The sequence below is a fragment of the Danio rerio genome, chromosome 13 (assembly GCF_049306965.1).
Source record: "Danio rerio strain Tuebingen ecotype United States chromosome 13, GRCz12tu, whole genome shotgun sequence".
Classification (NCBI taxonomy): Eukaryota; Metazoa; Chordata; class Actinopteri; order Cypriniformes; family Danionidae; genus Danio; species Danio rerio.
Genome location: NC_133188.1, coordinates 1,965,374 through 1,991,980, shown reverse-complemented (window position 1 = coordinate 1,991,980; position 26,607 = coordinate 1,965,374). Strand labels below are relative to the sequence as shown.

The following is a 26,607-nucleotide window of genomic DNA, read 5'->3' as shown; positions in this document are numbered from 1 at the left end:
ATGAAATACAAATAAAGGAAATATAAATGATAAAAAATGAATTATGAATGAATGAATAAATAACGAATACAAGAATAAATAAATACGATTAAATAAATAAGATACAAATAAATAAATAAAATACAAATAATTGAATTAATGAAAATCAAATAAATAAAAAACAAATAAATAAAGAATATAATAATAATATATAAATAAATATTAATCAATAATGAATTAATTATTTAATTATTAAGAATACATGAATAAATAAAATACAAATAAAAATTTTAATACAAATAATAAATAATTGAATAATTGAAATACAAATAAATAAAATGCAAATAATATAAAAAGAATAAATGAATGAATGAATAAATAACGAATACATGAATAAATAAATACAAATAAATGAATAAATACAATACAAATAAACAAAAAAGATACAAATAAATAAATAAAATAGAAATAACAATTGAATAAGTTAAATGCAAATAAATAAAAATACAAATAAATATAAAGAAAGAATAAATAAATAAATAAATAAATAAATAAATAAATAAATAAATAAATAAATAAATAAATAAATAAATAAATTCATTCATTTGCTCATTAATTAATTAATTCATTTTTTTGGCTTAGTTCCTTTAGAAATAAATAAAATAAATAAATAAAATGTAAAATTTCAGCTGGATAGTGACTTTTAAAGACATCAAGGAGTTAACAGATATAAAAAAAATGGATTAAAAAATGTCCTTATAGAAAGGTGTGGTGAGAAAAATCATAATTGCAGCTGTTTTTTTTATGATAATAGTTGATACCCTGTGGGCAGAAGAGGGAGGGACGACCTTCTTCTTTAAACGTCCCGTCAACAGTACATGAATATTTCCATGCGTTGTCATTCTCGACAAGCATTTACACGAAATCGATCATGCAGAAACAATTTTATCACTTTCTTTGAGTGCTTTTTGTAGAGGATTCTCAAAAAAACAACTTGCTTTTCCTGTGCTTTATGTTCCTGAACAAAGAAATAAATGTTCTGAGAGAGGAGCGCTCTGTTAAAGAATAAGAGTAGCAGCATGACGGATCTGCACACTGTTTCTGACATTTTGTTTTTCTGGTTATGTGCTCTGTCAATCATGTTTTTGGACACTGAGAGCAGCTCCATATGTCAGACAGAAACAAATATATAATGAAGGTAAATGAGGAAATGTGGTCACACCCTGCAATCACATATACAGTATGTACGTATTAAAACAAAATGTCATTTGATACCATTGACAAAATTTCTAATCAATATGGTCACAAAACCATTACGACATATGTTGCACGGGTATATTTTGGGAATACATTATGAATCAAAATTAGCTATTTAATTTAATTTAATTAATTTAGTTTAATTTAATTTCATTTAATTATTTGTTTACTTATTAATTTAATTTAATTTAATTTAATTTAATTTAATTTTGATTTTGATTTTGATTTTGATTAATTTGATTAATTAATTAGTTTATTTATTTATTTATTATTTTATTTTATTTTTTATTTTAAATTTTAAATTTTTGATTTAAATTTAAATTTTTTAAATTTTAATATTTATTTAATTTAATTTAGTTTTGTTTTATTTATTTTATTTTACTTCAAAAGTCTTTAGAATTGTATTTACAGATTGAGCTTCATTAGGATATTTTGTAAATTCATTCATTCATTCATTCATTCATTTTCCTTCGGCTTAACCCCTATTTATCAGGGGTCGCCACAGTGCAATGAACCACCAACTATTCCTGCATATGATTTATACAGCGGATCCGAATCCAGCTGCAACCCAGTACTGGGAAACTCCCATACACATTCACACACACACACACTCATACACTACGGCCAGTTTAGTTCATCAATTCCCCTGTAGCGCATGTGTTTGGACTGTGGGGAAACCGGAGCACCCAGAAGAAACCCGCGCCAGCATGGGGAGAACATGCAAACTCCACAAACCACTGAGTCACTATATTTTGTACATTTTCTACTGTAAATATATCAAAAACAAATTTTTTTATTGTGCCTTTCAGAAGACATATTGTACTTAGTTAAAAAAAAAATTGCATCCAAAATAAAAGGTAGTTTTAATATAATTTAAGTGTGTGTAGTGTATATTTATTATATATAAACACACACGTGCATGCATATATTTGAAAAAAAGTTTATTAATATTTATATATAACATTTATTTGTATATGATGCATGTTACATATAAAAAATTAATTATCTGTGTAACAAAATTGTTTTGTATATTTTTTTGCTTGTGTGTATCACATACACATTACATACACTCACAGGCCACTTTAATAGGTACACCTGCTTGTTAAGGCAAATTACCAATCAGCCAATCACATGGCAGCAACTCAATGCATTTAGGCATGTCGACATGCCCAAGACGATCTGCTGCAGTTCAAACCGAGCATCAGAATGGGGAATAAAGGGGATTTGAGTGACTGTGAGTATGGCATGGTTCTGTTGGCACAAATGCCTTGTCGATGCCAGAGGTTAGAGGAGAATGGCCAGACTGGTTCCAGCTGATAGAAAGGCAACAGAAACTCAAATAAGCACTCGTTACAACCGAGCTCTGCAGAAGAGCATCTTTGAATACACAAGACGTCCAGATTATGAACTGTTATGAAGACAAATTTGTATTTTATTTATGTACGGCGTGACTAAATAAATCAATCAATGATTTAAGGACATTTGAATTTGCTTGTTTTCTAAATTGTGTTTAAATATTTTCCTCTCTTGGCTGTAGAATATGAGGATACGGACAGTAAAAGGCCAGGAGTACTGCTGCAAGTCTGGGGTGAAGTTTCATGGGGCAATGGAACAGAAATTTCTTCTTCTCGACTGCCAAAAAGTGTTTTTTGGATCATACAGGTGAGGCCTCCACCACATAGTTATTAAAAATTTTAATAAATAAATAAGTGCATACGTTAAATAAATAAATAAATAAATAAATAAATAAATAAATAAATAGATAAGTTAAATAAATGAAACAAATAAAAATACATACGTTAAAAAAATAAAAATAAGTAAAAAATACACAAGTTAAATAAAAATTAAAAATAAATAAAAATACATAAGCTATAATGTAATTACTAAAAAATGTAAATAAATAAATTAATGCATTTGTTAAAAAAATAAATAGATAAGTTAAATAAATTGAATAAATTAATAAATAAGCTAAATAAATTCAATAAATAAAAATACAAAAGTTAAATAAATAAAATTAAATTAAAAAGAATAAATGAAGAAATTAATAAATAAAAATTAATAAATAAAAAAATTTAATAAAAAAAGTAAAATTACATAATGACGCATATAAAATAAAAAAAAGTAAAAGGAAGTGAAAAAAGAAAAAAGATTGAATGAATAAAAATACATAAATTAAATAGATAAATAAAATTGTGTAACTAAATAAAATAAAATTACATAAATAAAATTAAATAGAATGAATGAATAAATGAATTAATTAATAAAAATACATAAATTCAATAAATAAATAAATAAATAAAATAAGTAAATTATATGCATAAAATAAAATTGAATGAAGGAACTAATTTATGAATAATAAATTAATTAATCAATTAATAAATTAATTAATTAAAATGCATAAGTTAAATAAAAAGTAAAAAATGTTAAATTACGAAACAATCAATTAAAATAAAATAAATGATTAAATAAATAAATTAATGATGTAAAAATGTATTTAAATGAAATAAATACATAAATAAATAAATGAATAAATTAATTAATAAATTAATAAATAAATTAGACAGTCAGACAGACAGACAGATAGGTAGATCTCAAGAACCGTTGCGCTCATAAAATTAAGTGACAGTTATTTATTTGTTGAACTTCAATTCAAACAGGTGCCATGGAGGAATAATTACTGTTTTAGTTCATCATATTACATTCAGAAGTATTTTACTGACATTTGATAATCTGCAAATTCTATAATCTACAATATGTCTGTCTTTCGCAACCTAAAACAACTTGTTTTGTAAAGTATTTTGTAAAACTAATGACATATAGATTGATATAATTATATAATTCTAAACCATTCATACATTTGAGGGCAAAGCATCCAAATATCTCTTGGTCCCTTTATGTGAGGACTCTACAGCCATCCATCATGTACGTCAACAAACACTGCAAAAATTGGCAGCTTTCAAGAAGCGTTTTTAAAGAGCCCATATTATACATGAAATAAGGTCATATCTTGGTTGTAAGGGTCTCCAACAACAGTCTAATATGCATGCAAGGTCAAAAAACACTTTCATGGTCTTATAATCTGCATTTATTTTTACCTAATTATCCCAGCGACTCCTGTATGAATCGTCCAGTGATTCATTTGTTCCCAAACCCCTCCTTAGCGCGGAGCTAATCTGCGCTGATTGGACCGATGACAGTCTGTTGCGATTGGTCGACTGCCTTCAGTCAGAGAGGGAAATGGCCAATAGCTAATCAGCAATTTAAAAAGTAATCACAGTTCATACACGCTCGATAGTGTAGGCGTGGACTTTAGCTGCCACACTATGGCCAGTGGATAGTGCCACGGATAACCGAACGAAGGAGACAGTCGTGTACTCGCCATACCACACATACACAAAAACACACACACACCTCCGGATGACAACGTTCCCGCTTCAGCCCGCACCCGCCAGGTTTTAGCCTGAGAACCCGCTCCGTTTTCTGCCCGCCGCGCCCGGTCCCGCTAGAGCGGAGAACACAACCAAATATCACCCAGTATACAGTCCAGACACCCAAGCTGTCTGTATAAAACCACACACACAGCACAAAGTACACAAAGCTCGTTCGTTCGTTCGCTCTCTCTCTCGCTCTCTCTCTCTCTCTCTCTCCCCGCGCCAGATTTCTGCGGCGCGGGAATACATTTCCGAATAAATCGCGGGAGCAGAACTCTAGCACGGAGCTCCATAAACAAACAGCACGCGTCGCGTTTTTAACGTGACTTTGCACGCGATAAGAGAATATATCCAGTTAACCTGATACAGTACACGCGGTTACAAGTAACAAATCACAACTAAATACATTTGCAAGCTAGAGTAAACGAGGCAACAACTTTAACCGCACGTACTTACACTTGAGAAATGTAGGAAGAAACCCATCCTGACGTCCATCAGTTACTCTTTACTGATCCTTCCTTTAACAAACTCAGATGAAGTATTCTTTGTAGCATGTAGCTTCCAGAAGTTTCCAACTGCTTGGTTATAATGCTGATGTTTCATCTTTGGGTAGAGACTCAATATATCCATCTGCAGTGTGACTTCAATCGACCGGCATGTTTGTGTGCGTGTGTTTGTGGGTGTGCGTGTGTTTGTGGGTGTGTGTGTGTGTGTGTGTGTGTCTGGGTTACTGCGTCAGAGGGCGGGGCCTCAGGTTTGAAATCTCCCGGGTTTGCGCGTGCACGTGAAAAACTTTGTTTCGTTCGTACGTCATGGCGAAACACCTAATGAGTCGGTATCAAGGCGACTCGTTTGAAGCACTATGATTCGACTCTTTTATAGATGAATCAACAGTTTTAAACACTGTATTCTTACAGATTTAAGCCTTAGCTGGATACTTCACTTCACTTAGAGCTGTGTTACACACTACATGGAGGGGAATTTTCAAAAACCCATAATATGGGCTCTTTAAATGATTGCAGTCATTACCCAAGATAAACTGCATTCCAAGGTATTTGTTTTGCTCTAAAAATACACACACAAATCTTTCTTTTTCTCTCCTTGAATATAAGAACCACTGGACTGCACTTTATTATAATATTTTTTATTGTATTTTTTTTTTTTTTTTACATTTAAACTTTTTTTTATTATTTTATAAGAACCACTAGACTGCACTTTTTAATTTATTTTTATTTAAAAGTATTCTTTTATTTTATTTTTTTATTTTTTATTTTATTTTATAAAAACTACTGGGCTGCACTTATTGTTTTATTTTATTTAAATTTATTTTATTTAAATTTATTTTTTTATTCTATTTAAATTACATTTTTTTTATTTTATTTTATTTTATAAGAACCACTGGACTGTACTTTTTTATTTTATATTATTTAAATTTATTTTATTTAAATTTAGTTTAGCTTTGTTTTATTTCAATTTATTTTTCATTAATTTTATTTTATAAGAACCACTGGACTGCACTTTTTTATTTTATTTTATTCTATATTTAATTTAATTTAATTTGATTTTTTAATTTAAATTAATTTAATTTAATTTTAATTTATTTTTCATTTTATTTTATTTAATTTTTTATTTATTTTATTATTTTTTAAATATATATATTTTTTATTTTTTCATTTTATTTATGTGCCAGGGAAGAATAACCCCTGGTTTAGTTCATCATATATAGAAGGTTTTTTAGTGACATTTGACAGTTGAAAAGTGATCATATGCAATATATCAAATGCCTAAAACTATTTTGTTGTAAAGACCTTTGTAAAACGAATGACACTTGCTTTGGTATAATTATATAATCCTAAACCTTTTAATACTTTTCTCAATGAGAGCAAAGTGTTGCGCCACTTTATATATATGAGGACTCATTTATCAAGTACATTTGATGTCAAAATTATTCAACCTCCTGTGAGTTTTTCTTTTTCAAATATTTTCCAAATAATGTTGAACAGATTCAGGAATTTTTCACAGTATTTCCTATAATATTTTTTCCTTCTGGAGAAAGTCTTATTCATTTTATTTTGGCTAGAATAAAAGCAGTTCTTAATTCTCTAAACCATTTTATGGTCAAAATTATTAGCCCTGCTTTTCCAATATTTGTTTTGGATTGTCTCCAAAAAAAAAACACTGTTATACAATGACTTGCCTAATCACTTTAACCTAATTTAACCCAGTTAACCGTGTAATTTTTAAATGATTGCAGTCAGTTTAACCTTACCCAAGATAAACTGCATTAGCACTGAATATAATATCTGTATTTCTTGTTCTGCAGTTTCATGTGGTCCTACGAGAAGATCAACCTCAGCATGGTTCAGGTCATAACGGGGCAATTAGTAGAGACCTACGATGAGGAATTTCGAACTTTGTTCGCTCGATCCACAATCCCAGAGCCATTTGCTGTTATAAACCAAGCTGAAATGAGGATCAATGGCAAAACAGATGGATATCTGATCCCTTCCAGCAACGCCTTCGAAAGGAATGATCATTTGCGACACACACTTGATGCCGTTTACAGACAAACCTGTGAAAGGAGATCAGGATTTTCAACACTGAGAGAAGTCGAAGAAAGGCCTCTTATTACACCACACGCTCGACTCCTTCAAGACACTTCTGAGTTTTACAAAAGACACAGCTACGCCGGAGAGCGCCAAGAGCCTGTATATCAGCATAAAGTCTCCAAATTTGGCTCCAGTAACTGGAACATTGCAGCAGAAAGCAACCGCTATGGTGGATACGTCAACAATGTGGACAATCAGTATGAAAGCTACATCGTAAATCCAATGTTCAGAAGCTCAAACATGCGGCAGTCATATCACGGGCACGACAAACACATCCTCAACATGAGGCAAAACCTGCCCAGCTTAGCGAACACCTCCAAGTCGTTCCTTCGGACATGGAGGATAGAGTCGTACCTCAATAACAACAACGATGCACCATATGGAGAGAACTACGATTATCTGGACCAATATGAGGAGAATAAAATGGCTCCTCCGCAACACTCTCGCATCAGATCGTCGATGGTTTTTACATCCACCATACCAGAACAACCCGAGACCAACAGCTACTCCAATAACTCCATGTCCTCCAGTTATGATCCGGCGCAAATTCAGTCAAACGCTCAGAGGATGTATTCGTCGACGCAGTGGAATCAGGCAGACATGCTAAAAAGGCGCAGTTTACAGGTTCTGGAAAACTCAGGGATTAATATGAGCTACAACTCTGGGAGGGATGCAATATATGCGAGTTTAAACCGAGCTAAAAGTAGATTCGCCATCCAAGAGCAAGACGATCGCTTTAAGAGGCACAGTTTGGCTGAACCTAGATGCAATACGTATAACAGCGACATAAACGAGACCTCTAGTTACATGTACGCATCTTTACCAAGAAGGCAACGAAGTTGCATTGCACCAACAATTGAGAATGCGAGAATTCTGCCGAATTTCAAGGAAGAGCAGAGATCGGTTTCGCATCAAGATTTCAACAAGGCAGATGAGAGTGCAACTACCTCGAGAAACACGTGGCAGGAGCCTCCAGTGAGAACGGTGTCAGCATCGCTCCTGGACACGGAGGAAAGTCAACCTTCAAAACCCAGCAGCACATCATCCCAGCACTTCTTCAAAAAGAGCAGCAAGAAAATCAAATCCCTTCTAAACATACCGCAAAAGAGCGACAGCTCGACCAAAGGAAAAAATTCGGACAGCATCAAAATGGGAAGCAGCACTGATACAATTCTCTCAGATTGTGATGAGAAGAAACGACATGCTAGCACGGCCAATTCCAACAAATCCGTGGAGAGCGGCAAACTGCGGCGAGCTAATGGGAAGATTGAGAATCACTCTAGTGTCCTGGCGGGAGAGAAATCTGCTCCTCGGTTTAGCACTGAAGAGCTTCATCCTCAACCCGTGAATGCAGAGGCTTCCCAATCGCAGAAACAATGCTCGGTTGTTGCTCCTAAAGAGAAGCAAGACTCAACAATAACAAGGCAGGATCTGTTGCCAAAGCAGCAAGCGCCAGCAAACAGGCTGTACAGCAGATTTGAGCCACTTTGTTCATTCGAACCCCGGCAGCCTACAGCAGGCCAGCCTTCATATGTGTCTGCACAGAGCCACGCGAGCGAGAAAACCAGGAATTCTGTCTTTCTAAGGAGACCGATGAATGAGCACAACAGTTATATGAACCAGCAGACGCAGGGACACGACAACAGACTTGGACGTTTCATTCAACGGGTTGGGAATTTGATACACAAGAACAAGTACTGAACTGAGCATGGAAACGATGTTGAGGTGAACAAATAGGTGCACAAATACTTTATTTTTAATGTCATGCACTGTCTTGCACCTTCCAGCAATCAGATTAAACACCTTAATACGCTTATTTCACGCGACCGCCATTTTAAAGAATCAAAGCGAGGCTGCGGTGGGAAGAAACACGGAAGTATAGGAACGGCACTGTAAACATTGCGGTAACATGCCGTGTACTATAAACCTCCAGATTTCAAAATGCAGAAATGGTGTAACCATCACTTTAATATTATTCAGTAAGTTTATTTTTAAACAATTAAAAGCAATTTAGCATCAAGCAAGATCACAATCTCAGTGATACGCTTAAGTGTCCTCCTAGGCTTCAGCTCATGGCACTAGTTAAACACCGTGAGGACGCTTTCCTGCTTCAGCCTATGTAACCCAGTGAGTGATAAAACACTGCAGTCCTCTGCAGCACACCCTCGTGTTGTCTGTAATAGTGTTGTCCTGGTACTGAAGTTTTAAACCCGGCTATTTCCCTGATAACATGGAAGCACTGCTGAGTGCGGATGTCTCGACTTATCTTCACGGCTTTGCGCTTCAGTCTCCGTGTATCTGTGTTTGGCCGCTTTTCACCCAGTGCAAACACAGATACACGGACTGGAGCGCGAAGCAGCCGTCAAGATCAGTCGAGTCATCAAGCAGATCGCTCGGCTCGTCTGTGTTTGTGCTCAGTATACAGCGGTGGGTGAACTGATGACCTTCTCGGCCAATCACAAGCATTTCTGTTGACCACGTGAACACAATGGCAAATCAACGCTGTTTCAAGAAAGCCATCAACATTGCCTTAAATGTTAGCACGAAATTGCCGGTCTTTCTTTTAATTCAGTATCATGACGAGTCTAATATAGTGAAAGATTCAGTTTATTAACTCAAGTTTGATAAATGGCATCTAAAACGTGTGTTTGGGAAAGAAAACGTTGGCTAACTAGTGCCATTTCCCTTAACTTAGCTGAAAATGAGCTCTGATATCCCTTTTTACATTCACCATTCATTCAGAACGGACCTCCGGGTCACCCGGAAGGCGGAGAAATTATAAATTTGTGTCACTTTCTCTTCGCTGATAAGATATACAGCCAGTTACACAACATTCCTATGTAACTCCCAATGATACTTCCGGGTTTCTTCCCACCGCAGCCTCGATTTCGCTTTTGAAAATGGCGGCCGCGTGAAATCAGTCTATATACTTTAAATCAGTGGTCCCCAACCTTTTTATGACCGTAGACTGGTCCAAGCTTCACAACTTTGCCGTGGCTTGAAGGGTGTAGGTAATTGGGTGGTCTACATAGGGCGTACTCACACTACGTACAGTTGCCTTGAACCGGGCCAAAGCATGCTTATCCCCCTTCCTGTCTCCCACGACAGCCCGCACTCACATTACAGTCAGGCCTGGGCACGCTTAAGTCATCGATGATGTGCTGTTCAGTAAGAAGCGCCCTCGCTCAGCACAGTGGAGATTTCTCTAGTTATATTGTTAAGTCGTTTGGGCTGCAGTGACATGCAGTCAAATATTTGGCCGAACAGATCAGCCACTTTTAATGCTTATAAACAATCATAAAGTCTTGGTGCTGCAGGAATTAGGAGGTTTGCTGAAGGTGCAGCTGTGGTTTGCATCTTTAATAATCTACGCCAGTCCCTTCAAAGTCACGCCTCATCTTCAGTTTCGGGCTTAGGCACATTTTGCACACACACACAAGCGTACCACGCCAAAGCCCAAGTGAACCGTGCTCTGGCACACCTCGTCCAACCTGGCCAGGGCCAGCCAAGTGAACCGTGCCTGAGCCCAACTCAGAGCACTTACACCTCTCAAACAATCTGGGAAACGGGCCTGGGCACGATTCTGATAGCATAGTGTGAGTAGGCCCATAGATTCCAGAGTGACTATCAACCGTTTTCCTAGAATATGACAAGCTGACAAAACATTGCTGCAACTCTGATACAAGTTTTATTTAAAAAATAAAAAACCAATGAGTGTTTCAAAGATAATTAGTCAACCAAAATCTGTATATTCCATACAAATATAAAGTTAATCGGTCAGTTCTCAGGTTACTTGTGAAAAAGACGCAATATGTGAACAGCCGCCATCATTCGCGATCTCCAGCAGTTGATCTTTTTCTCTCACAGACATGCTGGATTCACCAGGGGCGCAACTACACATCAAGTGGGTCAAGTTTTGCCCAAGCCCCCCAATTTAATCAGTTAATCAAAGAGCTTAGAATGACCAAGAGGCGACACTCAATAGAACGTTCCATTTCAACAGCAGCCCCAGATTCCGCCTTTTGGAGTGAAAGCGGTCGGCCGTCCATTGGATCTTATTGCTGTTGCGATGGCAAGCAGCTGCTTTGTTTTTTATTTGTTTATTTTAAAACGCGCATTAAAGCTGAGATACAACCTGAAAGATGACAATACAGCACTATTACTTGAAACTTTTATTGAGGATAAATTCAAAAATCAGTTTGGCACAATGCCCCCCCCCCCCCCCCCCCCCCCCCCCAATTGTGTGGCGCATCAACTGCATACCCCCTTTTTTGCGCCCTTGCGTGGCTCCTTCACAGGGCCTGTTCACCTTCGCAAAGAAACTTTTCAAAGATATTTTGCCGTTTAAAGTGACCGGAATGAAATATAGAATGCAGTCATTTTTCAAAATAACAGATTGTTCAGACTCAGATAATAAATAAAACAAAATAAATAATGATTTTATTTGCAACCCAGATGCAGCCCAATTGATCCACAGACCAGTACCGGTCCTTGGCCCGGGGGTTGAAGACCACTGCTTTAAATATACCGGAGCGATTTTAAATTAAATTTGTCCAAAATAAAAGATTTCGTTTAAAGCAACTTGGAAATGTACATTTTCGAAAGTCAGCTTAGGCTTTCCAATTTTCAGGCACATTTTGTCAGTTCACCTTTAGTAAACCTCCTGCACATGCTTTCAGATGCGACCCCTGATAAATAAGGGACTGAGCCAAAGGAAAATAAATGAATGAATGAATGAATGAATGAATGAATGGATAAATGAATGAATGAATGAACGAACAAACGAACGAACGAACGAATGAATGAATGAACGAATTAATGGATAAATGAATGAATGAATGAACGAACAAACAAACGAACGAACGAATGAATGAATGAACGAATTAATGGATAAATGAATGAATGAATTAACGAACAAATGAACGAACGAACGAACGAATGAATGAATGAATAAATGGATAAATGAATGAATGAATGAATGAACGAACGAACAAACGAACGAACGAACGAATGAATGAATGAATGAATGAATGAATGAATGAATGAACGAATAAATGGATAAATGAATGAATGAATGAACGAACAAACGAACAAACGAACGAACGAACGAATGAATGAATGAATGAATGAATGAACGAATGAATGATTGAATGATTGAATGAATGAATGAATGAACGAATAAATGAATGAACCAATGAATGAATGAATGAATGATATTCCATTTCCATGTACTGAACTATTAAACATTCATTCATTCATTTTCCATTGGGTTAATCCCTTTATTTATCAGTGGTCAAAACAGTGGAATAAACCGCCAACTATTCCAGCATATGTTTTACACAGCGGATGCCTTTCCAGCTGCAAACCAGTACTGGGAAACACCCATACACTTCCATTCACACACACACACTCATACACTACGGCCAATTAAGTTTATTCAATTGACCTACAGCGCATGTGTTTGGACTGCGGGGGAAACCGGAGCACCTGGAGAAAACCCACACCAACACGGATCTGTTAAACAACTATGCTTGAAGTTTTTCATTCTATGGCACTTTTAACATCCTAAAAAAGCACACACTTTGGCTTCGATAATAAAAAAACGCAATGTTTACTTGAACACATCAGTGCTAATGTTTGCCAGCGTTGAAGGACGATGCTGCAAGCTCTATTACGTACACTGTTACTATTTTGTACTAATAATATTTGTACATTTATAAGGATGTCTTGAATGGGGATCTATTTTTTATGAGCAATTGCTGTTTTGAAATACTACCTGAGGTTGAAACCCCTAATTTGGTCCGATTAAAAGCTGTAGTAAACATCCATTCAAGCTTCAACTGCACATCAATCTGTGCAAACACTTTCCCAGAATTACCCAGACTGTTGACACTGAAGTGCTGGAACGAATGCAAGATAAATGCTTACTGGTTTGTGGCTAATTGGTGCTTAGGTGTCTAACAGTGACTGACAGATACTGAACTGGCTTTGCACTATATGTATAGGTCATGGTGTTGCTCGATTAAATTGTGTTACAAATGAACCAAAACAAAAAAAAGGTGAATTAATTTCACAAGGTGCACATGTACATTATATCGACATTAAGAAACATCATCAAAATGCTATTTTCCTGCAATTGCAGCTTATTTTTTGTATGTTTTTTGCACAATCACTGTTGCTTTTAACCAAAAAGGCTACGTTAATAAATGAACCGTCATTGAATACACCTGAGTCTAAAATATTGTGTGATGATTAGGTGTTATTTACAGTAAGTGCTATATTTAAAGAATCTAAAGTATTTCTGGACTTACTGACACATTCATTCATTCATTTTCCTTCAGCTTAGTTTCTGTTTTAGAAGTCACCACCGCAGAATGAACCGCCAACTATTCTATACGTTTTACGCAGCGAATGCATTTCCAGCCACAGAATAATACAGAGAGAAGTCTCAGCTTTTGTTCTGTGAAGATATTCGAATACATAATTATAATACATAATCCTCAAACAATGCTGTATAAACACATCACACTGGTCTCCATGCGATTAGACTCCATATGAACACCACTGGGATTCTGGGATTGCCTACAGCACTCAGCCTGGAGCAGAATCACATACAGAGGCGTATCGCAAGGGCACGCCAGTCGTGTGATAACGCTCATGCATAAATCAATACTCGTGCAGTCTCGTGAGATTGGCTTTACATGGGGAACTATTAATTGCTGAATTATTATTTTATTTTATTCATTCATTCATTTTCCTTCAGCTTAGTCACTGATTTATCCCCACTGCAGAATGAACCACCAACTATTCCAGCATGTTTCATGCAGCTGATGCCTTTCCAGCCACAACTCAGTCCTGGGAAACCCATCCACACACACACACACACGCACGCACACACACACACACACACACACACACACACACACACACACACACACACACACACACACACTCATACACTACAAACAATTTAGTTCCTCAATTCCCCTCTAGCGCACGTGTTTGTACTGTGAGGAAAACCGGAGCACCCGGAGGAAACCAACGCCAACATGGGAAGAACATGCAAACTCCACATAGAAACACCAACTGACCCAGCTGGGAATTGAACCAGCGACTTTGCTGTGAGGCGACAGTGCTAACCACTGAGCCACCTTATTTTATTTTACTTTGTTTTGTTTTAATTTAATTTAATTTAATTTAATTTAATTTAATTTAATTTAATTTAATTTAGTTTAATTTAATCTAATTTAATCTAATTTTATATTATTTTATTTTATTTTACCAACTCATCAATAAGATACATCGGGGTTGCATTATCTTCCCAGGTGAGTTTGTAAAAACATAAAACATTTGCATTCAGATATTTATTAATTCAATATATCGTGATAATAAACATTTCAAACTACTTCAAAATGCAGTGAATAATTATTTATTATACACATTTAGAGTGTCTTACAATATTCAGATTGTTGTTTATCACACTAAATGCTAGGCTGTTTATTTTCCAACCCAATACCATTCTGAAAACGTACCCCTATATACATTTCTGGAGAGCTCTAAATACATCCCAGTAGCTTTTTGTTTTCGTGAATCCACCAGAGATCGCCGTATACACTTTTTCAGAAATTCAAATTTCACTCATGAGTGCCATACATGCCTGCTGTATCGCATAAATCCACCAGAGGCCGCCGTCCACTGACTGACCAATCGACTGACCCACCCTCCTCCTTCCCTAAACCCAACGGATAGTGTTTTCAAAAGCAGTCCAAAAAGCCTAATTTTTAACACATTTTCAGATTTTACCACATTGTCACCCTTTTGTTCACTTGTTGTTTATTTTATATTTGGCTTTTGTTTTACCTGCTTTCTGAAATCGTTCTTTACCAGACTCTAACCCCGTTGTTGTGGTCAACTCCGCCAACATACATGGCGAACAACTGGACAAACAAGTAACAGCAGGAAAGTCGTCCATATGGAGGAAACCGGTCAGCTGGTAGCGCAAATAGGAATGGCATCATACCACCCCATAGATTTGTTTTAAAAACGAAATGCAGCCATACGTACGTCTGGCTACATTATTCATGCTCTCCAGAAATATATACAAGGCTATGCTTTCAGAATGAGCTAATGCTAGAGAATTGTATCCAAAATTAAAGTGTGAGCAACAATGTTCTACCAGCAGAAGCGTAGACAGACTATAAATATAGATTATACAGATAATAATGATGATTTACTTCGCAAAGCCTTTACTTTACAAAATAATAATGGTCCAGCAGGGAAGCAGGAGGCAGTTGTTCTGTTGACCTTTCTGTGGGATGTGCATCCAATACCTGATGGAGACACTGGAGAAATCTGTTCTGATGGCGTTAGTTCAAGTCAGGGAATAAAGCATGTATACTGTAGCACATGCTAAAGTGGATATATACAGTCAGAATTATTAGCCCCCTGTATATTTCCCCAATTTCAGTATTTTTTCAACACATTTCTAAACATAATAGTTTTAATAACTCATTTTCTGATTTATTTTTTCTTTGTCATGATGACAGCACATAATATTAGACTAGATATTCTTCAAGACACTAGTATTCAACTTAAAGTGACATTTAAAGGCTTCAGGTTAATTAGGGTAAAGTTAGGGTAATTAGGCAAGTCATTGTATAACAGTGGTTTGTTCTGGAGACAATCCAAAACTAATACTGCTCAAAGGGGCAAATAAAATTGACTTTAAAATGGGTCTAAAAAATTTAATTCTAGCCAAAATAAAACAAATAAGACTTTCTCCAGAAGAAAAAATATTATAGGAAATACTGAAAAATTCCTGAATCTGTTCAACATTATTTGGGAAATATTTGAAAAAGAAAATACACAAGAGGGGGAATGATTGTGACTTCAACTGTATATATTTATTCATACTGTATGAAAATCCTCCAAAGCAATTGACTATGATTTCTGCCCATTAATGCAATAAAGCCACCCTCATGTATAATTTCTCTGATATTTTCACCCATGTGTGACCACATTGCATCAGTCTAGAAACACAAACGCGCGTTTCACCTTGGTGTGTCTCAGAGGTCACCAATGCACTGAATGATTATTCGTCTCCCCATGGGATTGTCGGAAGGTCCTCTGCATTATCCGGACATCTCCAGGGTTTTTCACATTCCTGCATGTGCGCTGATAGACTCCAGCAGTATTCCATCAATGCCATTGCCAAAATAACATGTCAAAATATTATCAATTATTTTACCATCTCCAAAAATGTTTTGCAGCTACAATGAAAAATGTATTCATTGGATTGACATTTTTTAAGGTAAGTGGCTGCAAAAAATTATATGGGCTTTATAATTTAAACAAATGAAGTTGAACTTTACAAAATTTAATTTGTTTGTTTAAATTCAGCACATATCAACTGTTTTACCATTTGTAGATCCATTCAGCTGACCTTTGAGCACTATTAGCTTAGCTTAGCATAGATCATTGAACCAGATTAGACACTTTTTCTATTTTCAAAGGTACAGTAGGTGGCTACACTGTTAACCTCTTATTAAAAAAATATGATTATATAAACTGGATTTAAACAAACGATCTAAATTTAGCAATGTTCAACTTTAGCAATGTAAACTGCTTGCAACCACATACCTTTTAAATAAGAAAAAATATTGAAAATCGTTGGTCATTTTTACTCAAGATGCTAACGGTCTAATATGATTCAATGATTTATGCTATGCTAAGCTAAAACTGCTGATCCAAAGCTCAGCTGAATGGATCCAAAAAAATATAAAAACCAAACCTCCTTAAGTCTAGTAGAGCTTTAAAATGAGCATATTTACGAAAAAAAAAAAGAAAAGTGGAGTGTTCCTTTAAAAAGCGATGTACACCGACAAAAACGATTAATTGGATTTACTACAAGTGATTGCAAATAACTGAAATGGGCTGAATTTAAACAAACAAATACGGTTGAACATACTAGTTTAAATATAGCGCATATAAATTAATCTTTTGGCACAAGGACGCTAACGGTCTAATCCGATTCAATTATCTATGCTAAGCTAAGCTAAAATCTCGCCAGATCCAAAGGTCGACTGAATGGATGCAAAAATGCAAAAATATATTTAAATATTCTAGATTGAGTAATGTTCAACTTCATTTGTTTGTTTAAATGCCCATATAAATTGCTTGCAAGCACTTACCTTAAAAAGATTTAGTAAATCCAACAAAATTTTTGTTTTTTGTCAGTGTATATTGCTTTTTAAATAGCACTCCACTTTTTTTGTACTGTAAATATGCTCATTATAAAGCTCCACTCTAGTCAGGGGCTTTAGCTTTATCACTTTTGGATCCATTCAGCTGACCTTTGGGTCTGGCTGGAGCACTTTTAGCTTAGCTTAGCATACATCATTGAATCGGATTAGACCGTTAGCATCTTGAGTAAAAATTGACCAAAGGTTTTCAACATTTTGGTTGCAAACAATTAATATGGACTGAATTTAAACAAACATTAAATTTAGTAACATTCAACTTAATTTGTTTAAAATCAGCCCATACCAATTGTTTGCAACCACTCACCTTTAAAACAATTTGTAAAACCAAGAAATCGTTTTTTTTTTTCAGTGTATTAAAATAATTTTGGGAGCACAGTCAAATTCTGTCTGTAAGACTCAAAAGAGCTACACATACCAAAAGAGTAAAGTTTTCCAGTCTAAAATGCAATTTGTATTCACAGCATGCGCTTCATCGAGGTGGTGGAGAGCCAATTTAGGACCCGGTACCAATTAGGTAAATTCCATTCCTATGCTCAGCTTTAATAGTATTGCTCCTTTCACTACATCTCTCCTGAAAAGTGAGCCTTCACAGAAAACAGCACACAAACCAATTCTCACTATTGAGTTTCTTAATAGTATGGACACACTATTAAGATATATATATATATGTATATGTATATATATATATATATATATATATATATATATATATATATATATATATATATATATATATATATATATATATATATATATAATATGCACTAAAAAAATAAGGCAGGGAGATATTTTTACACAGTGTACAAATAAATTGGTGAATTTATTCAATTTAAATTACACTCACCGGCCACTTTATTAGGTACACTGGGTTTACTAGTACCAGGTTGAACCTCCTTTTGCCTTCGGAATAACCTTGTTCCTTTGTGGAATAGATTCAACAAGGTACTGTAAATATTACTCAGAGATTTTGCTCCATATTGACATGACAGCATCACACAGTTGCTGCAGATTTGTCATTCCACCACATCCCAAAGCTGCTCTATTGGATTGAGCTCTGGTGACTGTGGAGGCCATTTGAGTACAGTGAACTCATTGTCATGTTCAAGAAACCAGTCTGAGATGATTCATGCTTTATGACATGGCATGTTATTCTGCTGGAAGTAGCCATCAGAAGATGGAGACACTGTGCTTATAAAAGGGATGGACATGGTCAGCAGCAATACTCAGGTAGTCGGTTATTAACACAATGCTCAATTGGTACTAATGAACCCAAAGTGTGCCAAGAAAATCTCCCCCCACACCATTTCACCACGCTGATACAAGGCAGGATGGATCCATGCTTTCATGTTGTTGACGCCAAATTCTGAGCCGAGCATCCAAATGTGGCAGCAGAAATGGAGACTCATCAGAGCAGCAACGTTTCTTCTATTGTCCAGTTTTGGTGAGTCTGTGTGAATTGTAGCCTCAGTTTCCTGTTCTTAGCTGACAGGAGCGGCCGCCTCAAGGTTGGCCGTGTTGTGTGTTCAGAGATGATCTTCTGCAGACCTCGGTTGTAACGAGTGCTTATTTGAGTTGCTGTTGCCTTTCTATCAGCTGGAACCAGTCTGGCAATTCTCCTCTGACTTCTAGCATCAACAAGGCATTTGCGCCCACAGAACTACCGCTCACTGGATATTCCCCTTTTTGTCAGACCATTCTCTGTAAACCCTAGAGATGGTTGTGTGTGAAAACCCCAGTAGATCAGCAGTTTCTGAAATACTCAGACCAGCCCGTCTGGCACCAACAACCATGCCACGTCCAAAGTCACCTAAATCCCCTTTCTTTTCCATTTTTATGCTCGCTTTGAACTGCAGCATATCCTCTTGAGCATGTCTACATGCCTAACTTGTTGACTGGTTAGATATTTGTGTTAACAAGTAGTTGGACAGGTGTTCCTAATAAAGTGGCCGGTGAGTATACAGTATATATATATAAAGTGTAATTGAGAAGTGTTCATTTGATTTGTCCGCCATCACTCACGTTATTTACAGCTAAATTATCAAACAGAATGTATGGCTATTGATCATATTGATTAATCCTGTAATGTAACTCAGATGTGTCTCTTGAAAATGAGATATTGAATGATGGATGATCATCCCGCTTTGGCGTCCGCATCAAATAAAACGCAGAAAAGCGACTTCATATTCATAGAAAGCATATTAAATGTAAGTCAAATGTCAACGTTTCAAATAAGCTTTGTGAAAATTAAATGCTGAAATGTGGATGAAATTATCATGCTTTGTCAGAGATGTAATCTATACTATACGAAAATTAAATGACCTGTAGTTATTAAAATATGTAGAAGAATAGGTAAGCACATTGCTATGTTTTCAATGACTGAACCCTAATTATTTTAAGACATACTTGGCAACAACTGTGTAAAAGCTGGGTTTGAAGGATAGTGGGAGTTTATACATATTTCAAATGACAATTAATGAGTGTCTTGGGGGACTTCAGTGTCATTAAGGACTCCTGTTGTATGCTTGTTTAATAATTTCTTCAATTAGCTTTGCATTTCAAATGTAATAAATATGTGTCATGATGTGCTTTTTTTATTCACACAGATAAATGCAATAATATTTCAATAATAACTCATTTTAAGTTTCCAGGCGACATGGTGGCGCTGTAGGTAGTGCTGTCGCCTCACAGCAAGAAGGTTACTGGTTCAAACCTCGGCTGGGTCAGTTGGCATTTCCGCTGCATGAAAAAATGCTGGATAATTTGGCGGTTCATTCCGCTGTAGCGACACTTGATTAATAAAGGGACCACGCCGAAAATGAATGAATGAATTTTAAGTTTCTCACATTATAATATTGTAAATGTATGAATATGCATGCGTGTATATTTACAAGTATACATAGTTAAACATCTTTAAGGGGAAGATTTTATTGTATAGGATGAAAGTAAAGTTATATAGAGCAAAATGGATGTAATATTTCCTATTAAAAAAATATATACCAATTGTGGTGTGCACAACAAATACAATTCACAAAAAATGATTTATTATTCATAGAAAGCACATTAAATGTAAGTAAAATGCCAATTTTAATGTTTCAAATAACATTTGTGTAAACAAAGTAATGGATGAAATAATTGTCAGTGCAACACGGCAAGAACTATTTATTATTTAGAATTTAACCTTGTTCCTGGTCCAAATATCAGGAATAAAATTAGAAATTAAGTGTGTTTTTCCTTAAAGCAAGCAAAATAATCTGACACTAAATTTGTTTTTGGGCTAAAATACTATATGATCATTGTACTTACCCCATTGGGAGATTATTTTGCTTGTTTTAAGGAAAAACTCACTTAATTGTGAGTCATTATTTCTGAAAACAAATTATTTTCACGTGTCTCAAAAATATTTAATGATTTACGTATATTTTGACTAGAAAGGAGACAAAAACTCTACGTAAGGCATTTATTTATTTGATGTTTATTTATTTATTTGTTTGTTTGTTTGTATATTTATTTATTCAGTTGTTCATTTTCTTTTCGGCTTAGTCCCTTTATTAATTTGGGGTCGCCACAGCGGAATGAACCGTCAACTTATCCAGCACGTTTTTAAGCAGCGGATGCCCTTCCAGCCCCAAGCCATCTCTGGGAGACATCCACACACACACACACACACACACGCACGCACGCACGCACGCACGCACGCACACACACACTATGGAAAATTTAGCCTACCCAATTCACCTGTACAGCAAGTCTTTGGACTGTGGGGAAACCGGAACACCCAAAGGAAACCCATGCGAACGCAGGGAGAACATGCAAACTCTACACAGAAATTCCAACTGAGCCGAGATTTAAACCAGCGACCCAGCAACCTTATTGCTGTGAGGCAACAGCTACTGTGTCACCCTTTATTTATTTATTTATTTATTTATTTATTTATTTATTTATTTATTTATTTATTTATTTATTTATTTATTTATGTGTTTGTTTGTTTATTTGTTTATTATTTTGCAGTGAACGGATATAGGCTACAACATCATGTGAAAATGAAATTACACATTTATTCTGACCTGAAGTTATTAAAATAAATAAAAGTAAATGATTAAGTGGTCATACATATTTATATTTTTGGTAACAAATCAGTAAAACAGTTTTAAATATGTTAGATAAACAGATAATGAGTGCTTTGGAATCAAACAATAAAACTGGTCTCGCATATGTCTATGTCCGACAAGATTTGTATAAAGTGTACATCTTGACAAATAACTAAAGCACAGAGGATCATTAGTGATATAAACAAAACTGTAATGTATTATTGAACAACAGACTGAGCAATGCACTGAAACATGATGAATAGTTGACAAACATCAGTCTAACTTACAATTGAATGTACAATTCAAGCTATTACCAAACCATTAACTAAGACTTATAGCTCAATAAACTATTAATTAGCTTCTTATTAATAGTTAGTAAGGTAATAGTTGGATTTAGGTGTTAGAATATTAGAATAAGAGTCTTATAAGTGCTAACAAATATCTTAATAACAAGCAGGTAATAACCCAGCATAAATAGTCTGAATTGTTACTTAAACTATAATGTTACCGAATTTTGATTGTATAACATTTGTAGCCTGTTTTCACAGTGCCCAATTGGATTTCTAAAAATAGGGTATACCTCACTGATAATATGATTATTTGACTGTGTATGTGCATCATCTATTATTTATTAAATAAACATGAGTATGCAAACATGAGAGATAAAGAAGCATAGTGAGCTCTTGAGGGACTCCACAGGTTTATACTATGACTTCAAAAACGCTTCTCAGTCTTGCAAACTAATTGGCTGTAGATGGAGAGGGTTCACGGTGCATCACGAAGCATCTCTCTCACTCTCTCTCTCTCTATTCATACATAGGTTGGACAATAATAATAATTCATTAGTATGGTGTAGGGCCTCCTTTTGCCTCCAATACAGCATCAATTTGTCTTGAGAATGACAGATAAAAGTACTGCACAGCAGCCAGGGGGATTTTCAGCCATTCATAGTGGCCATGCTGGTGGAGGGAAACCTTTCCTGTATCGCTCCACCAAAAAAACCCAAAAGTGCTCAATAATATTTAGGTATGGTCACTGAGCAGGCCATGACACATGTTCAACTTCAATTTCATGCTCATCAAACATACCCAAATAAAAAAAATACTAATTTAATTCTGAAAATGATAATGAATGTAATACTTCTGCTGCTAATACTCCTAATAATAAAAAATATAAATATAACTATTAATATAAATATACATAAAATATTATACAATACAATACACAGCTGTACCTTCATTCAGATGGTTTGTAATAGACACTATCTCACTCTTTCTGTTTAATTCAATTAAATTTAAACTTGCTTTATATATAAAACCATTATTAAAAATGATAAACTGTATATTTAACAGTTAGGTTAGTATTTATTTATTTATTTTTTTGATAACTGAACATAATATGTATAATTTCGAATTCAGTGTGTGCGTGCGCGCGTGTTTGTGAGTTGTGCGCGCTCTCTCTCTCACCTCTCTCTCTCTCTCTCTCTCTCTCTCTCTCTCTCTCTCTCTCTCTCCCAGTCTGTCAGTCAGTCAGCAGTCTCTCAGTATCGGAGATGCGCGATGCTGGATCGGGCTTTCGGCGCAAACATGTCCGGGATCTCCGTCCAGCGCGCCTGCAACTCCTGCTTCACCTCAGCCCAGCACCTCAACTCCTCCGCGGACACAATCTCGCATTCCCACGCGGAAAACGAAGACGACGAGCTCCTCAAGTACATCTGGAGGGAATACCTGCATCCCAAACAATACGAATGGGTGCTCATAGCTGGATATATACTGGTTTTCCTCGTGTCTCTGGTCGGAAACACACTGGGTAAGTTTTGACGCGCGCGCGTAACTCACAAAACCATCTCATCAGCGCGTTCACGTGTTTAATGAAGGATCTACAGGTTTCCCCATCACATCTGACATTCTGTTAATTGCATGGAATTTAAATAAGTATGCTTATAAACCTGCAACATTGATAACTTAAAAATAGCCTAATGTTTTTGGCATATATCAGCCCAAATACATCATATTTTACAACATATCTCTTATTTCCAATGCACAAAATGCTCCTATTAACGGAAAAGTGCTATATGGATCATTAAAATCACTTTAAGAAACAAATCCGTAAATAAAACAACAGTTTACTTGAAGGTATTTTGAGGGAATCGTGTGAATGACATCTTAATATTATATATATAGGCTAAAATCAGGCATCGCGGATTTTAAATTCATTATCAGCAATGATAGGCTCTATATTTTCAGAACAGTGAATCTGATTGTCTTTAGGGTTACTATGAATTTTGAAGTCACGATGTATTTACCTGTTTTTGATGCTTGTTCATTTCAATGACAATTTCATATCGTCTACACACATATGCAGGCGCACAAATGCATCTGCAACCTTAAAATCGTCAAGCCTCCGGGTTTCTTCTTTGATATTTAATCCTATTCTCTCTCTCTCTGTCTCTCTTTCTCTTTGAAGTGTTTCTTGTAAATCAAATCAAGTGCTGAGTTGCTGTTTTACAACCCAATTGTGATGGATGTATACAATTCTGAATATGAAATACATTTCAATATAATGTTATGCTTCAGGGGCACAGAATCCCTTTTCTTTTGACACGGGAGTTTATTTAGCTGATATACAACATGCACATTTGTGTATATTAACCATGGATCCTTTAAATATTGGGTTGCTTGACTTGAAATTATTTTTTGTAAAAATTCTCTTTAAAGCTGCTGTTTTTTATGTGTTTGTTTTTCAATAAAATAGAAGTGCAATATACACTCACCGGCCACTTTATTAGGTACACCTTAGGTACCCCTATTTGCCCTCAGAACTGCTTTAATCCCTTATGACATGTGTTCAACAAGGTACTGGAAATAATCCTCAGAGATTTTGCTCCATATTGACATGATAGCATCACACAGTTGCTGCAGATTTGTTAGCTGCACATCCATGATGTGAATCTCCCGTTCCACCACATCCCAAAGGTGCTCTATTGGATTGAGCTCTGGTGAGCTTGGAGGCCATTGTCATTGTGGAACTCATTGTCATGTTCAAGAAACCAGTCTGAGATGATTGAGCTTTATGACATGCTGCGTTATCCTGCTGGAAGTAGCCATCAGAAGATGGAGACACTGTGCTCATAAAGGGATGGACATGGTCAGCAACAATACTCAGGTAGGCTGTGGCGTTGACACGATGCTCTGGTACTAATGGGCCCAAAGTATGGCAAGAAAATCCATGCTTTCATGTTGTTGATGCCAAATCCTGAGCCGAGCATCTGAATGTGTCAGCAGAAATGGAGACTCATCAGAGCAGGCAACGTTTCTCCAATCTTCTATGGTCCAGTTTTGGTGAGTCTGTGTGAATTGTAGCCTCAGTTTCCTGTTCTTAGCTGACAGGAGCGGCACCCGGTGTGCTCTTCTGCTGCTGTAGCCCATCCGCCTCAAGGTTGGACGTGTTGTGTGTTCAGAGACGCTCTTCTGCAGAGCTCGGTTGTAACGAGTGCTTATTTGAGTTGCTGTTGCCTTTCTATCAGCTGGAACCAGTCTGGCCATTCTCCTCTCACCTCTGGCCTCAACAAGGCATTTGCGCCCACAGAACTGCCGCTCACTGGATATTCCCTCTTTTTCAGACCATTCTCTGTAAACCCTAGAGATGGTTGTGCGTGAAAATCCCAGTAGATCAGCAGTTTCTGAAATACTCAGAGCAGCCCGTCTGGCACCAACAACCATGCCACGTTCAAAGTCACCTAAATCCCCTTTCTTCCCCATTCTGATGCTCGGTTTGAACTGCAGCAGATCGTCTTGACTATGCCTAAACGCAGTGAGTTGCTGCCATGAGATTGGCTGATTAGAAATTTGTGTTACCGAGCAGTTGGACAGGTGTACCTAATAAAGTGGCCAGTGAGTGTATTTCACCATTAAGCTTTCCAGTGTCATCCAGTTTCACAGAGATTATGGAAGGCTTTAAAGCAATATGTGGCATAAAAATAAAATGCGTTATTTTTTTTTTACTGATCCTCATCAATTTCCCAGTGTTGGGTTGCGGCTGGAAGGGCATCCGCTGCGTAAAACATATGCTGGATAAGTTGGCGGTTCAATCCGCTGTGGCGACCCCTGATTAATAAAGAGACAAAGCTGAAAAGAAAATGAATAAATGAATGATCCTCATTAACAGTGAATATCTTTCAACAGTAGTTTTAATAACTTAAGTGTTTTGTCTTTGCCATGATGACAGAATCTAGTATTTATTTAGCTTAAAGTGCAATTTCAAGGCTTTAGTTAATTAGGTTGAATAGGCAAGCTAATTAGACAAGTCATTGACCAACTGTGCTTTGTTCTGTAGACAAATCGAAAAAAGTAATCTTAGGGGGGGCTAATTGCATTGAATATTGAATAATATTGACCTTAAAATGAACCATTTTTTAAATTAGTTTTTATATTTAAGTTGTGTAGGCTATACAAAGAGGGAAAAATATAAAATAATCAGTAATTGTTTCTCTTCACCAGGGCTGTCTCTCAAAAAAGGGTACCTTCTGCAGGTTTTATTTTTCCTGTTTAGACAGGCGAGTGTTATTGTGATGCAAGACTTTTACAGAAATTGTCAGGATAGTTGCAACTTAGATAACGTCTTTATCTCAAATCTGTGTTTATTTCTCACAATTCTGGCATTTCTAATCTATCTATCTATCTATCTATCTATCTATCTATCTATCTATCTATCTATCTATCTATCTATCTATCTATCTATCTATCTATCTATCTATCTATCTATCTATCTATCTATCTATCATTCTATCTATCTATCTATCTATCTATCTATCTATCTATCTATCTATCTATCTATCTATCTATCTATCTATCTATCTATCTATCTATCTATCATTCTATCTATCTATCTATCTATCTATCTATCTATCTATCTATCTATCTATCTATCTATCTATCTATCTATCTATCATTCTATCATTCTATCTATCTATCTATCTATC

The 26,607-nt window shown here is 35.8% G+C and overlaps 3 protein-coding genes across 11 annotated transcripts in view; 2 read left to right on the top strand and 1 right to left on the bottom strand.

Moving 5' to 3' along the window:
* Positions 1-13,502, top strand: part of fam83b (family with sequence similarity 83 member B) — a 43,555-nt gene extending 30,053 nt beyond the window's left edge. For 2 of the 4 annotated variants that reach the window (XM_005170779.6, XM_068212987.2), the window contains exons 4-5: positions 2,774-2,898; positions 6,991-13,502. In XM_005170779.6, the coding sequence (XP_005170836.2) occupies positions 2,774-2,898; positions 6,991-8,977 (2,112 nt within the window). In that variant the 3' untranslated portion in view covers positions 8,978-13,502. The remainder of the gene's footprint in view (positions 1-2,773; positions 2,899-6,990) is intronic. The other 2 variants (XR_012389059.1, XR_012389060.1) reach the window with 2 other exon arrangements.
* hmgcll1 (3-hydroxymethyl-3-methylglutaryl-CoA lyase like 1) overlaps positions 1-26,607 on the bottom strand; it is a 245,051-nt gene that overhangs the window by 88,302 nt on the left and 130,142 nt on the right. For 4 of the 6 annotated variants that reach the window (XR_012388660.1, XR_012388666.1, XR_012388654.1 and 1 more), the window contains one exon: positions 22,988-23,353. The exons of the other annotated variants lie outside the window; for them this stretch is intronic. The gene's annotated coding sequence lies outside the window, so the exon portion shown is untranslated. Of the gene's footprint in view, positions 1-22,987; positions 23,354-26,607 lie in introns of those variants that run through there. 6 annotated transcript variants of the gene reach the window in all.
* Positions 23,213-26,607, top strand: part of hcrtr2 (hypocretin (orexin) receptor 2) — a 41,472-nt gene continuing 38,077 nt past the window's right edge. Inside the window, exon 1 of the mRNA NM_001079868.1 lies at positions 23,213-23,435. Coding sequence (NP_001073337.1) covers positions 23,213-23,435 — 223 coding nt within the window. The remainder of the gene's footprint in view (positions 23,436-26,607) is intronic.